The following is a 12,735-nucleotide window of genomic DNA, read 5'->3' on the forward strand; positions in this document are numbered from 1 at the left end:
CGTAGATATAATTGTAGACGAGTCCAACTATTATTGGGCCCAACAAGACAATAACAATGAAAATAATCTGGAAACAACGACGCGAAACGAATTGTATTGTTTTTTGGCCATGTCCTTACTAATGACGCGCAATAAAAAACTATCACTCAAGGAATACTGGAGCACGGACGACTATCTACGCAGTGACATTTTTGGAAAAATAACGAATAGAGACAGGTACTTCCTGCGTCTTCGAATGCTGCATTTCTCCCATGAACCTACATGCATTGGCGACCGCCTGATAAAAATAAGAAAAATAGTCGATATGCTGCGAAAATCATTCACTGTGGCGTTTCAGCCATACAAAGAACTATGTATAGATGAAAGCTTGCTGTCATACAAAGGCCGCTTATGTTTCAAACAATATATTCCGACCAAAAGGAACAGGTTCGGGATAAAATCATTCATTCTGTGTGATTGCAAAACCGGATTCGTACAGGATATGATAGTTTATACCGGAGCACCTACAGTTCCGACTAGTCCTATCAAGGGCATTGGGACATCTGGAGCAATAGTCTTGGAACACTTAAAGCCATATTTAGGAAAGGGCCATACGCTTTATGTAGACAACTTTTACTCAAGTCTCGCATTATTCAACCTATTACACGATAATCGCACAAACGCATGCGGAACAGCAACAAGAAGACGGCAAGGAATGCTCAAGATCGATGATAAATTGAAGAAAGGAGAAGCATCATTTCGTACCTCGAAAAATTTACTAGTAATAAAATGGGTTGATAAGAAGGAAGTACACATGATCTCAACCATACATTCTGCAGATTTCGTGACAGTATCCAAATATGGAGGAACACAGAATGTACAAAAGCCTGTGTGTGTTATAGACTATAATAATTCAATGGGTATAGTTGATAAGGTAGACATGGTAATTAGTACTATAAACTCAACTCGAAAAACGTTAAAATGGTACCGGAAATTTTTTTTTCATCTAACTGATATTTGTGTATGGAACGCGTACTGTCTTTATAAGCATAAAAGAAACGAAAACATATCCATGGCGCAGTTTCAATTGCACTTAATAAAACAAATGATTGATAAATATCATAATGATTATATAAATAATCAAAGAAGAAAAACTGATCAACCAATGCGACTAACAGAGAGACACTTCCCATCATTATATACCTCAAAGGGAAAGAACCGGAGTCGTCGGTGCGTAGTTTGCAGTAACAATGACAAACGATCTGATTCACGATATGAATGCAAAGACTGCAATGTTGGATTATGTGTTGATCCATGTTTTAAAATATATCACACCCAATTATATTATTAGCCGTCTTGTGCATAATCACACATAAACTAATAATATGTAAACAGTCATTTTTGTTGTGTATATAATTTTGTTTATAATCTTGTATATAATCATATAATCTGTATATAATTTTTATAACTTATACTTATATCATTGATAGAATCTTATATAAGTATCTCTTAATATTAAAGTTACAAACAACACTTGGAAAAAAGCACTGTTTTATTAACCATAGATCATATATAAGGTTAGCAAAGTGTTCACACAAAGAAGGACTTACCAGGCGCTATGTGCGCGTTTTCGGCGGGGCGCCTCGTACAGCGGGAGAGTCGCGGCGGAAAGAGCGCTCGTACCGAAAGGGTTAAACCCTTTAGGCCCCCTCCAAATTTTGACGATTCAATTTCCGAAAACCCTTCCTTAAGTCAAGATATTAATGATATTTCCCAACCAGGACCTTCTTCACAAAACCCCGACATTTCCACCCAACAAACACCGCAACGGATACCTACGCAAATTCCCCCTTCCTCGCCTATCCCTACTGCACCTCCTCGCCGAGGGCGAGGGAGACCCAGAAGAACTCAAATACCTCCAAATAATACTCAAGTCATGATTCCCATACCCAGTCCTACTCCACCCCCTCGTAGGGGCCGAAGGAGGCCACGGAAAGTTCAAATACTCCCAAATCCCACGCAAATCATACCCTCCCAACCAGTTCCTTCTCAACCTCCTCGTCGAGGACGAGGACGACCCCGAAAACACCCCATCATCCCTTCAGTGAACGTAATTAGAAATGACCAGTCCTCCATACCTCCCCTCATGTGCGTGCATATTCCCCGGCCTAGAAAACTCCTAATAATGAATAAAAACTAAACGAAATTTGGCGGATGAAGCACGGAAGAACCGGAAAACTAATAATAATAACGAATTTTTGCGTAAGCGGTAAGCGACGATATTATCTACCAAAACCAATAATAACCCACCACCACTAAGGCCACCCCTAACAATAAGCCCACCGGAAAATCCTACTAACCAACTTACACCCCAACAGATGTTTGCATCAAGGAGAGGAGGTAGAGGCCGGGGGAACCGGGCCCGTCGGAGGAGGCCGGCGCCGCGACGACCGCGGCTGTCTCGAGGTCGGCCGCCGACCCAAACCGCCGACGTAGCGACGCAGACGGACTCGGAAGGGTCCGACTATATGACACACCTTATATCCCCCTCTCCCCCTCCTGCCCCATCCACCCCTGAACTACCCTCCTCACCGACACCTCCGACCCCTTCCCAAACCCCAACTTCCTCAACCCAAACCCCCACTATCCACAGTAACTTAATCCGAGAGGCAGTACGAAAAATCCAGCCACAAAGATCCCGTACCCCAACTCCCACAACCATGACCTACCCAACAACTCCCCTTCACCCTATCTCTCCCGTCGACCCTCACTTGGCCACACTGCGGACGGCAGCAGCCCGCATTAGGGCCCAAGAGGGCCGCGACCCATCTCCGACTCCCACTATACCACACCAAGTCCCATCCTTAACATTCCTCCGTCAAACCCTGGCCCGTTATCCCTCTCCGGAACCCTTATTCTCAAAATATTCCCCCTCTTCACGACCCCAAACCCCCGAAATCCCGCCCTTAATGTCCCTAAAAATCCCTAAGCCCCGCAACCTCCTTTAAACTTTCCTTTCTTCTTCCTTTCTCTTCCTTCTCTTCTATTTACTATTTCTTCTAAACTCCCTCTTCTTTCCGTCAAAATTCTCTTTTTGCCCGTCTCTTGCTAGTTTTTTATCCGACTTCGAAAAGGAGGAGGATACTCAATTCGATTAGTATATATTTTTTTTATAATTTTTTTTTCCTGGCTTTGTTCACCGATTACTCCGAGATGAATGGACCAATCGGAATGAAACTTTTTGCATCTTGTACAGTACAACTCACCATTGGTCCCGTAAGAAAAATATTTTGCATTTTTTTATTCCTAACGACTATTTTTTCTAAATGTAAGTTCGCCGATTACTCCGAAACGGATGGACCAATCGGAACGAAACTTCTTGCTTCTGGTAGAGTATGTATCCCGATTGATCCCGTTAAAAAATCATTTTGCATTTTTTCATTCCTAACGACTTCTTTTTCTAAATGTATGTTCGCCAATTATTCCGAGACGGATGAAATAATCGGAACGAAACCTTTTGTATCTTATAAAGTATGTGTCCCGAGTGGTCCCGTTAAAAAACATTTTATATTTTTTCATTCCGAACGCTTTTTATTGCAGAGAAACGTACTATTTCGCCGATTACTCCGAGACGGATAGACCAATCGGAACGAAACTTCGTGCATCTTGTAGAGTATATCTCCCTCTTGGTCCCGTCAGAAAGGCATTTTGCATCTTTTCATTGCTAACGATTTTTTTGCAAGAACGTAATGCTGCATTTATACTTTTCACCGATTACCGCGAGACGGATAGACCAGTCGGATCGGAAATTTTGCATTTTGTAGAGTATATCTTCCAATTGGTCCTGCAAAAAAATTTTTGTATTTTTTCATTCCTAACGACTTTTATCGCAAAATACGCAATACTTCATTTATATCTTCCGGTATATGCTGCAGGGAATGTACCGATAGCGATGAAACCTGTCACATTTAGTAGGAGGTATATCCGTAATGATCACACTTGCAAAAATGTATGAAATTTGTTGTTTATTAACAACTTAAATGCGGCCAATTTTTTTTCGGTTTATGGTTATTAGCTAAACAACAGAAATCTAAAATCACGTTACACTATCCTACAAATACTACTGGTTCCACTAAAAAGTGTGAAATAAAATAATTTTTAACAAAAAAACATCCCACTTCGAAATGCACTAAAAAGCGTAAAATCATTTCTATTTCATTTATACCAATATTCCATAACTATTAATAATATCTACTTAATCGTTAAATGGGATACCAAACACATTTCAAAGTTTTCGGAGGCGGCGCAAAATTAAAAATAACCGAACAAACGATGCTGCCAATAACGATTTGATTGCGGCATGGCAAACTTGGTAATTAATAAGTCGTAAGAGAAAAATTATAGATCCGGCTGAAAACATTTGTAATTGTAACGATTGTATGAGAAATTGGCAGCACTCCTGATGTACATGCACTATACTGCAGTTCGCAAGAGACCATACTTAACTCGCGCCACTCACTAGGTCTAGAGAGATTTTTAATAACGTGTGTTATTCCCCTCTACACCTTGCTTCTTATTATACTTTGCGATCATATAAATGGTAGGCAGAAATATATGACGTACGATAACTGATAACCGGTATTGTAAAGTTTCACGATACAATGAAATTCCTATTATTTGTCGCAAAAAAACGATGTGAACGCAAAGTAAGAAGCAAGCTGTAAAGGGGAATCACACGCACTACTAAAAATCTCTCTAGACCTCAGTAGGTCACTAGCTGCGCGAGTTAAGTGCGGTCACTCGTGAACTGTAGTATAGTTAATTCGCAATGGGTTTGTTGATTTCCGTTGAATATTGTTTACTTGAAATTATCAAATGGGTGATTTGTCATAAATTGCCGACGCCGGAGTTAGAAATCTTCCTAGTAGAGGAAAAGTTTTTAATTTTGCGCCGCCTCCGGAGACTTTGAAATGTATTTGGTATCCCATTTAACGATTAAGTAGATATTATTAATAGTTATGGAATATTGATATAAATGAAATAGAAATTATTTTACGCTTTTTAGTGCATTTCGAAGTCGGATGTTTTTTTTGTTAAAAATTATTTTATACCCTCCCTTTTGTTTCTATCTCTTTTTTATTCCTCTCTTCGCTGTCCTTTTAATCTTCCCTTCCTTTTTTTTCTGTCTGCCTTTCCGTCCCATACAACCCCCCCCCCCCCCCTCCAAAATCACACCCATCCCATTAACTAAACCCTACCCTTGAAGATGACGACCAATTATTTAAATTATTATTTCGGACGACTAACCAACACTGAGACAGTCGGACGGACGAAGTGACAACGACGAAAACTCCCCTTCCAAACATTCTAATAAAATTAATACCAACTATCATCCTCCCTTAATCCGCAAAAAAAAAGAACTCAACACAACAATCATTAACAACCCAAGACAGGTAAAATCATGTAATAATCTCTCCACCCAATATTTAGATTCTAGAATACCAACATTTGTTGCTAGGATAAGGAAAACTGCCAAAACCTTATCAGTATCCACAACCAATAAATGTACATTTACAATGTCAACAACATACATAACAAATCAACATATAAATGTTGATATAAATAATATATAAATTCATAAAAATAAAAAACAGTGTATAAAATAATTATATCTTCAGGTCCTCTTCAGTTTCTCTTCAGATCCTCTTCAGTTCTTCTTCAGTTCCTCTTCACGGCTTGACCCCAGCCTGCTGCAAATTATAAATATTATGCATATGTATAAATGTTTATGTACATATGTACATTCTCGCTAGAGGGCAGTGCTAAAGCTGCCGTAGGCCGTAGAGAAAGAAAAAAGATTTGGAGCACGGTTTCGAGCAGTTTACAGTTCAGACGGTCTCTGTCTTCCCATATAAATACGTACAACTATTGGCCTTGCATGAAGTATGTTCCTAATCATACACTGAATCGGGCATAGATGGATTGCTCGCTATGAGAATGCGACGACAGCCGCCGATCGGCGTCGTGCATCACGGGCCCCCATCGCGATAGCCTCCCCACTCCCGCGAGCGAGGCTATAAGTAGGATCGATCGACACGCGGATCGATGAGTTGCCTCGGGGCCTCGGCCCCGAGCAGACCTCCTAGGAGGTCGGACCGGAGCAGCGGTAGGCTCGGCGTCGTGGTTTGTCCCGACGACGAGTTCACCGGCAGTCGGACCGTGACGTACGTCACGAGCTGGCACCTCCCAATCGGTCCAGCAGCCGAAGGTGCCTAGCTTCGTCAATCCCGAGGTTTGACCCAGGATGACCAAACTAGTGCGGGCCCGTAACATCCGCCGGTTTGTCCGCGGGGTTCCAGGCGCTAGCTTACACGGCACCGCATCTGGCCTATGGCAACCGATTCCGTCCCGTACCGAGGTTTGACCCAGGGCGAGCCAGGATTGGTCGTCGCCTCGTTCACTGCTAGCGCGCTCTCACTCCGCGCCGTAGCCTGTAAGACCGCGTAGCGACAGCTACGACCTGCAATAGCTCTTAAGACCGCGTAGCGACAGCTACGACCTGCGTTAGCTTGTAAGACCGCGCGACTCATGTGACGGGCCGGGTCCCGATCGTAGTTCGTAAGCCAATGTACACCTAGGTTAAGTGCGACACGGCTCCATCGCCCTCTTACCGGTAGCTTATTTTCTGTTGTAGCGAGAACGGCAGGAGATACCGCCAACACCACCTACGGCGACCCCCGGGGCCGCGGCCGGCGGCCCACCGACCACCTTATAATTACCTACCTTACTTTTGATTTTGAATAAATATCTCTATTTTTGCTACTAACACCGACTCGTTATTTCACCGAACCTGTTCCCAAGCGAGCCCTGGCACGGGGACTCCGACCGCGGTGCGCAACGCCGTGCGCACCGACCACACCGCCCCGTTACAAGAAAGCGAAAGAGAAGAGAAAGATTGAAAAAGATGTGTTTGGATTAGATTTATTTATCCAACAAGTGAGTTTATGGCAGTGAATAAAAAAGGCATGAAGGTACTTGCGAGTACATACGTAAGTACATGTGTTTCAAGGTTATGATTATATATGTAATATAATACAAAACTAACCTCTTCCTGTTTCAACGTGATTCTTCCTCAGCAGTCCAAAAGTTATCCACTGTTTCATGCTGAGGATTTCGAGGACCTCTTCTTTTACTTCGCACACTTTCCTTAGCAGTGCGAAGCGCCGCTTTCAAGTGTTCCGCTACATCTTTGCGGGACGGCCTGAGGAAGTGGCTATTCCGGAGCACGGTACCTAAAAATGAAATGTAAGCATATAATATGAATACTGAATACCATATGAAGTAATAGTATCACAATTATATAAACAGTGATTCTTACCGTGTATAGCACGAACAATTCTTGTCTCCCAAAGTGCAAGATTGTTATCTTCGCGGCCCAACCAGGAATAAGATGTTAGCAAGCAGTCACTCACTATTTCTTTAAAAGAGAGGGTGACTGCTTCCTTCAGGTTGAAGCCGCCCACGTACTCCAAATAATGTACCTAAACAAGGTAAGTAACAACTGACACAAACATTTGTTACATAAAGATAAATAAAATGAGACTTCTGTTTCACTTACAACTTCCCTGTAGCTGTCTTCATCAATATTTTGGAATTCCGTCATTCCAGCCAGCGATGAAATTGGTAGAAACGCTGGCTTTGACGGAATTCCATGATGCTGGTGCAGCAGCTGCTGCTGCTTCGCCACCTTCTCCAATAATGAATGGGTATTCCTATAAAGATAAATGATAATTATATATACTTTAATAACATGCAATCAATACTTACGTCACCATGGACTCCAGGTTGCCAGTTTTTGTATATAGATCCCTGTAAACATTAATATTTGTAAGAAAATGTCCTTAAACATGTAACAAATTGAGGAATATATTCTTATTCCCAATATTGTATAGAAAAAGAATGAACATGCAACTTACCTTATTTGTAAATTTGTAGGTTCCGTACCTTGCTGTATCTCTGGTTCAAGCCTGCTCTCCGCTGCATCTGGAATATGAAAACTTTGCGTTGGTGGTGCATATACTGTTGAAGGTGGCCTGTATGTGTTTGGTGGTGTGTGTGGCGAGTATATGTTTATGTTTGGTGGTGTGTATGTGCTTGTGTATGGCGAGTATGTGTCTAGTGGTGTGTATGTGTTCGTGTGTTCGTGTTCTCTATAATTAGATAGAACTTTATCGTCCACGCCCTCCAAGGTAGCCCTCAGGTCTGTTATGTCCTCGACGATACTCCCGGGGGCCACCTTTAAACGCTTTCGCGGTTCTTCGTCGGAGGACGTGGTTTGATACCGGGCCGGCTTGTTGGCCATCCTCTTCGGACGGTGTTCCATTTCCATCTGTAATAAATGAATATTTGAAGAAAATTTAAAATATGTATACATTCATATCCGCGATACATGTAATTGCAATGAATAAAAGTCATACTTACATTTGAATTCATCATTGGCAATTGCACTTCTCTCCTGTAGTCCCTATAAAGAAATTGAAAAAAAAATCGCAGTAAAATGTATCCGAATTTCGCAGTCTGTACCGTCTCCGACGAGCCTTAGAACGGACAACGATCATCTGTGCGGTCGTTCCGTTATAAAACAAAAGACGATCCATCAATTTTCGCGGGAGGTATTTACATTGGTTGGAGAAATCAACGTGACGGAAATTCGCATCCAATGAACGCGTTTCCCGCAAAAACTGATACCAGAGACAGCGTTTAACCGTTTTATATCATTCGCTTTGTGTCGCTGAACGAACGAGAGTGCAGTGCAACAGGCGTCTTATTCGTATCGCATATTAATTAATATAAATTATTCACATATTTTATTTACTATTATAACTACTAACCACCATTTTTCTATTATCTACTAACCATTTTTTCCACTTTTAAATTATATTCATTTTTTTCATATATTAACCACAAATTATTTTTACTTACATTTATTTTTTCATATACATATATTTACATTTCTATTCCTAACATACATTTAATTTAATTAGTAATTTTAATTATGAGTTCCTTTAATTTTAAGTTATCAGTGTCGAGGAAACCGATATTTAAAATATCATCGACCAGACAGAGACGCATAAGGAATGAGGTAGGATCCAATAGTGTTGTCCCTTCGTTGGCTTCTCCTTCTTCTTGTATTCAAGAGATCAATGCCTCTGTTAATCCGGCGGATGTTCCTTCATCCTCAACAGATTACGCAGATGGTATTGATGCCATCCATGGTGTAGATGTGGATGACAACTCTTCTTCCTCTTCTTCTTCTTTGTCTTCTTTGTCTTCTTCAGTGTTGTGTAGTTCTGAGGCGGTTCCTGAAACTTCATTTCAGGAAAGTTTGGCTTCATATTGTGTTGATAACAATATTAATCATGTTCAGGGTAACAATTTACTTACCCTTGTTCGAACCCATAGCTGCTTCAGCCATCTACCCAAGGATATTAGGACTGTCCTGCGTACTCCACGAACTTGTGTTCCAACATATGTTGTAGAACCGGGGGAGTATGTTCATTTTGATGTCGAAGCTGAAATTGTTAAATATATCAGGAATGCTTCTTTTTCACCAGATTGGGAATTAGAATTAGATTTCAACACAGATGGATGTGCTTTAGATAGAGCGGGAACAATCCATCTGTGGCCATATCAGTGTATGATTAGGAACATACCTGATGCAAGGTCAATAGTTGTCGGCATTTATAGAGGACTAGCTGCGTTACCCGGCTCTGCCCGGGAATTTTAATCAACTATTATTATCCCTACTTCCTTATTCCTATCCCTACTTCCCTGTCCCTATTCCTACTAATATATAAAAGTGAAAGTGTCTGATCGCTTGTTCCTCTTCACGTTTATATGGCTAAACTCATTTTATTTTAATATAAATAAATTCTCACTCGTGTTTGGAGAATACATTTGTCAATATAAAACACAATATATTATGTTACTAATATATGTAATGTTGCGTGTGGATTATGATATTTAGGGATTTTTAGGATGTTGAAGAACGCGGGTAAGGTACCCGTGGGGCGCTAAAGCACCCTGCTCGCAAGGTGCGAAATGAATTTAACAAAACACTATTTACTGTTGTTTGAATATTGTTAAGTCCAACTCTTTATTAAAATGTCCTGATTTTAAGATTTCAAATTATGCCAAATTACGACTTGAGAACAACTTGTCTGATTCAACCGACGAAATCATTTTGAACGTTCTACGCTTGGCGGAGGAGATCTTCGCGCGTCGTCGGTCGATTCCCCTTCCTTGATGGATCCTGGATCCTCCCTCAGGATCATCCCTCGTCCAATGGTGGAGGAGTGAAAGTGGAGGCGCTCCGTCAAGACGGTAGAACGTTGCAGCGCACATGTGCTACGAGAAAGCGTGGGACCCGGAGAAAATAGGAAACGACAAGACCTTGTACTTGCCAAAAGGCAACTCTTGAGGAAATTTACGACCCTCTTAGAGTGCATGAAAAGACAGGATATCGAAAAAGACTTCGTTACTTTTAAGGACCGTTCGTGACTTAGTCGAAAACAACGAATTGGCTATGGTCTATCATAAATTAGTCTTTTAGGTATTTTAGAAGTGAAACTATTCCATTCTCTGGATTTCCGGCCTTCTCTCAGCTCGATCACCCATGTCGAGGGGTTTACAATTTAGGCTTTTGTCTATTTATATAAGTGTACAGTCGCGCAGATAGTGTTTGAATTTCGCTCCTGATTTATAATCATCGATACAAAAGGTCCTCGCCTGACACTCGAGACATATCGATACCACAGACTATCGATAAATATTCCCATGGCAATGTCGCCATACCACTCTAAACATATTCACGTGATACGTTTCACGTTACAGTAATATAAGCATATGCAATAGCAACCCGTGTGGCACCCACTTCCCTATATTTTGAAAATAAAATACAATATTTTTGAAAAAAGAATATGTTTTAGATCAAAATTTTATAAGGTTTAAAAGGCTCTATTGAATGGTCATATCCATTTGACCTTGAGTGGGGAGAGTCAAGTTTACGTCAAGATCAACCAAATTTTTTTAAATAACTTCATAAACAGATGGCAAAGAAAAGGGAGATGAAGGTGAACGATCAAGAAATCGATTTCATATGTACATAAATACACATATTATGTATCGCGCATGACAAAAAACAATGCATCGATAATAGTACCTCATGGGTGATGTGGAAATCTATTATTACGGTTGTCGCCCTAATGCGCCACGCGTGATTCATATGTATGATATACGCTTGAGGTTACGCAAGCAGTATGGTCGCCGTGGGGGACAAGACACGCGGCGCGGGAAAGGAGGCGTGACATCTGAAAATCGGCCGAGAAGAGCAGTTAATTCCGAAGCCTGATCTATAACATATTTGAAGCTCACGGAAATCTGTTTTTTTTATTTTTTGGAAAACAAAAGGTAGCCTATGTCCTTGCTAATGATGCAATCAATCTCCTTCCCAAGTTTTATCGAAATCTGGTCAGCGGTTTAGGCGTGAAAAGGTAACAAACAGACAGACAGACAGACAGACAGAGTTACTTCCGCATTTATAATATTAGTATGGATTGCAAAAGCCTACTGATCCGAATAGGCTTTTCAAAATGTTCATCATGAACATTACCCATATGCTTTCCAACGGTGGTGTAGATCTTGATGGTACTAAGGTACCAATATAATTAAGATGCTTTATTGCTGATGCACCAGCAAGAGCTTTTATCCTCAACCACCGTGGCCATACATCCAGCCGGCCCTGTTCCAAATGCAAAGTGTCTGGTACGCACAGCGAAGGTAGATATGTCTTCAATGGCATAAAGCATCTGCTTAGGACTGACAACCAATACTCTCAATGTGTAGATGAGGACCATCATAAAGAAGGTTGCACTCCACGTGTGCGGCCTTCCCTTCCATTCCTGATACCATTTCTTCGCGGACCCAGTTAATGCATGTATTGCCGAACACAATCGTTGTTGCACAGATACACTAGTTGTTATCTCCTCCACGAGATTGCACCATACAGTCGCGTCATCGCCTAACTCGCTACCACTGAATTCAGGTAATACTTCCAACAAAGGCGGGTTCGCTGGGGCTACCGCGGAGGTGCTCGCGATTGCTGGTAAGGGCTGGTTTCCCATTTTTTCCAACACTTGTCGAACAATGTCCTCGACACTAGGCAATGCACTATTATTTTCTGCCATCTTAGCGCGGTTTTTATTAACAACACAAAAACTAGCAAACTAATACAAGATAAACCTCACAGACCCGCGCGTTTGATTCGCTGTATCCCACTTCTGATGTTAGAAGATCACGACCGATTAGGGGTTCTCGGGTAAGTGCCTTGTCTTTTGACACAGTCCTCTTGCCAGAGGGCCCCCGGACCCTCCCCACTCCGTGGCGAGATCCTTTATTTCAAATCCTTATCTTTCTGCACGCGCCATGCAGCACCACGACTTCGGGTCATCGGCCACACGCGCGTTCCTTCGAGAATCGGCGATCGAACTATCTATCGCCGTTCCATAAACAAAACATCCGCGACTCTTAGAATTCGTCGCACCTCAAGTATCAACTACCGCCGGCCCAAGTCCGATGAAAGACATATGGCTCGGGGTATCGATAGCCTAAAGAATCCTAAGAAATGTGTCAATGTGCCACGTGTCAACCCTTGAACACGTGCTGACGCTAACATGTAATATACATTTAACAACAATG

At 41.6% G+C, this 12,735-nt stretch overlaps 1 protein-coding gene across 1 annotated transcript; it reads left to right on the top strand.

Moving 5' to 3' along the window:
* The first annotated feature begins 9,034 nt into the window (after positions 1 to 9,034).
* On the top strand, positions 9,035 to 11,969 carry LOC114881894. The gene is given in 2 exon segments (XM_046289564.1): positions 9,035 to 9,733; positions 11,589 to 11,969. Coding segments are annotated over 2 exon segments (1,080 nt in total).
* Positions 11,970 to 12,735: the final 766 nt, after the last annotated feature.

This window comes from Osmia bicornis, unplaced genomic scaffold (genome assembly GCF_907164935.1).
Source record: "Osmia bicornis bicornis unplaced genomic scaffold, iOsmBic2.1, whole genome shotgun sequence".
NCBI lineage: Eukaryota > Metazoa > Arthropoda > Insecta > Hymenoptera > Megachilidae > Osmia > Osmia bicornis.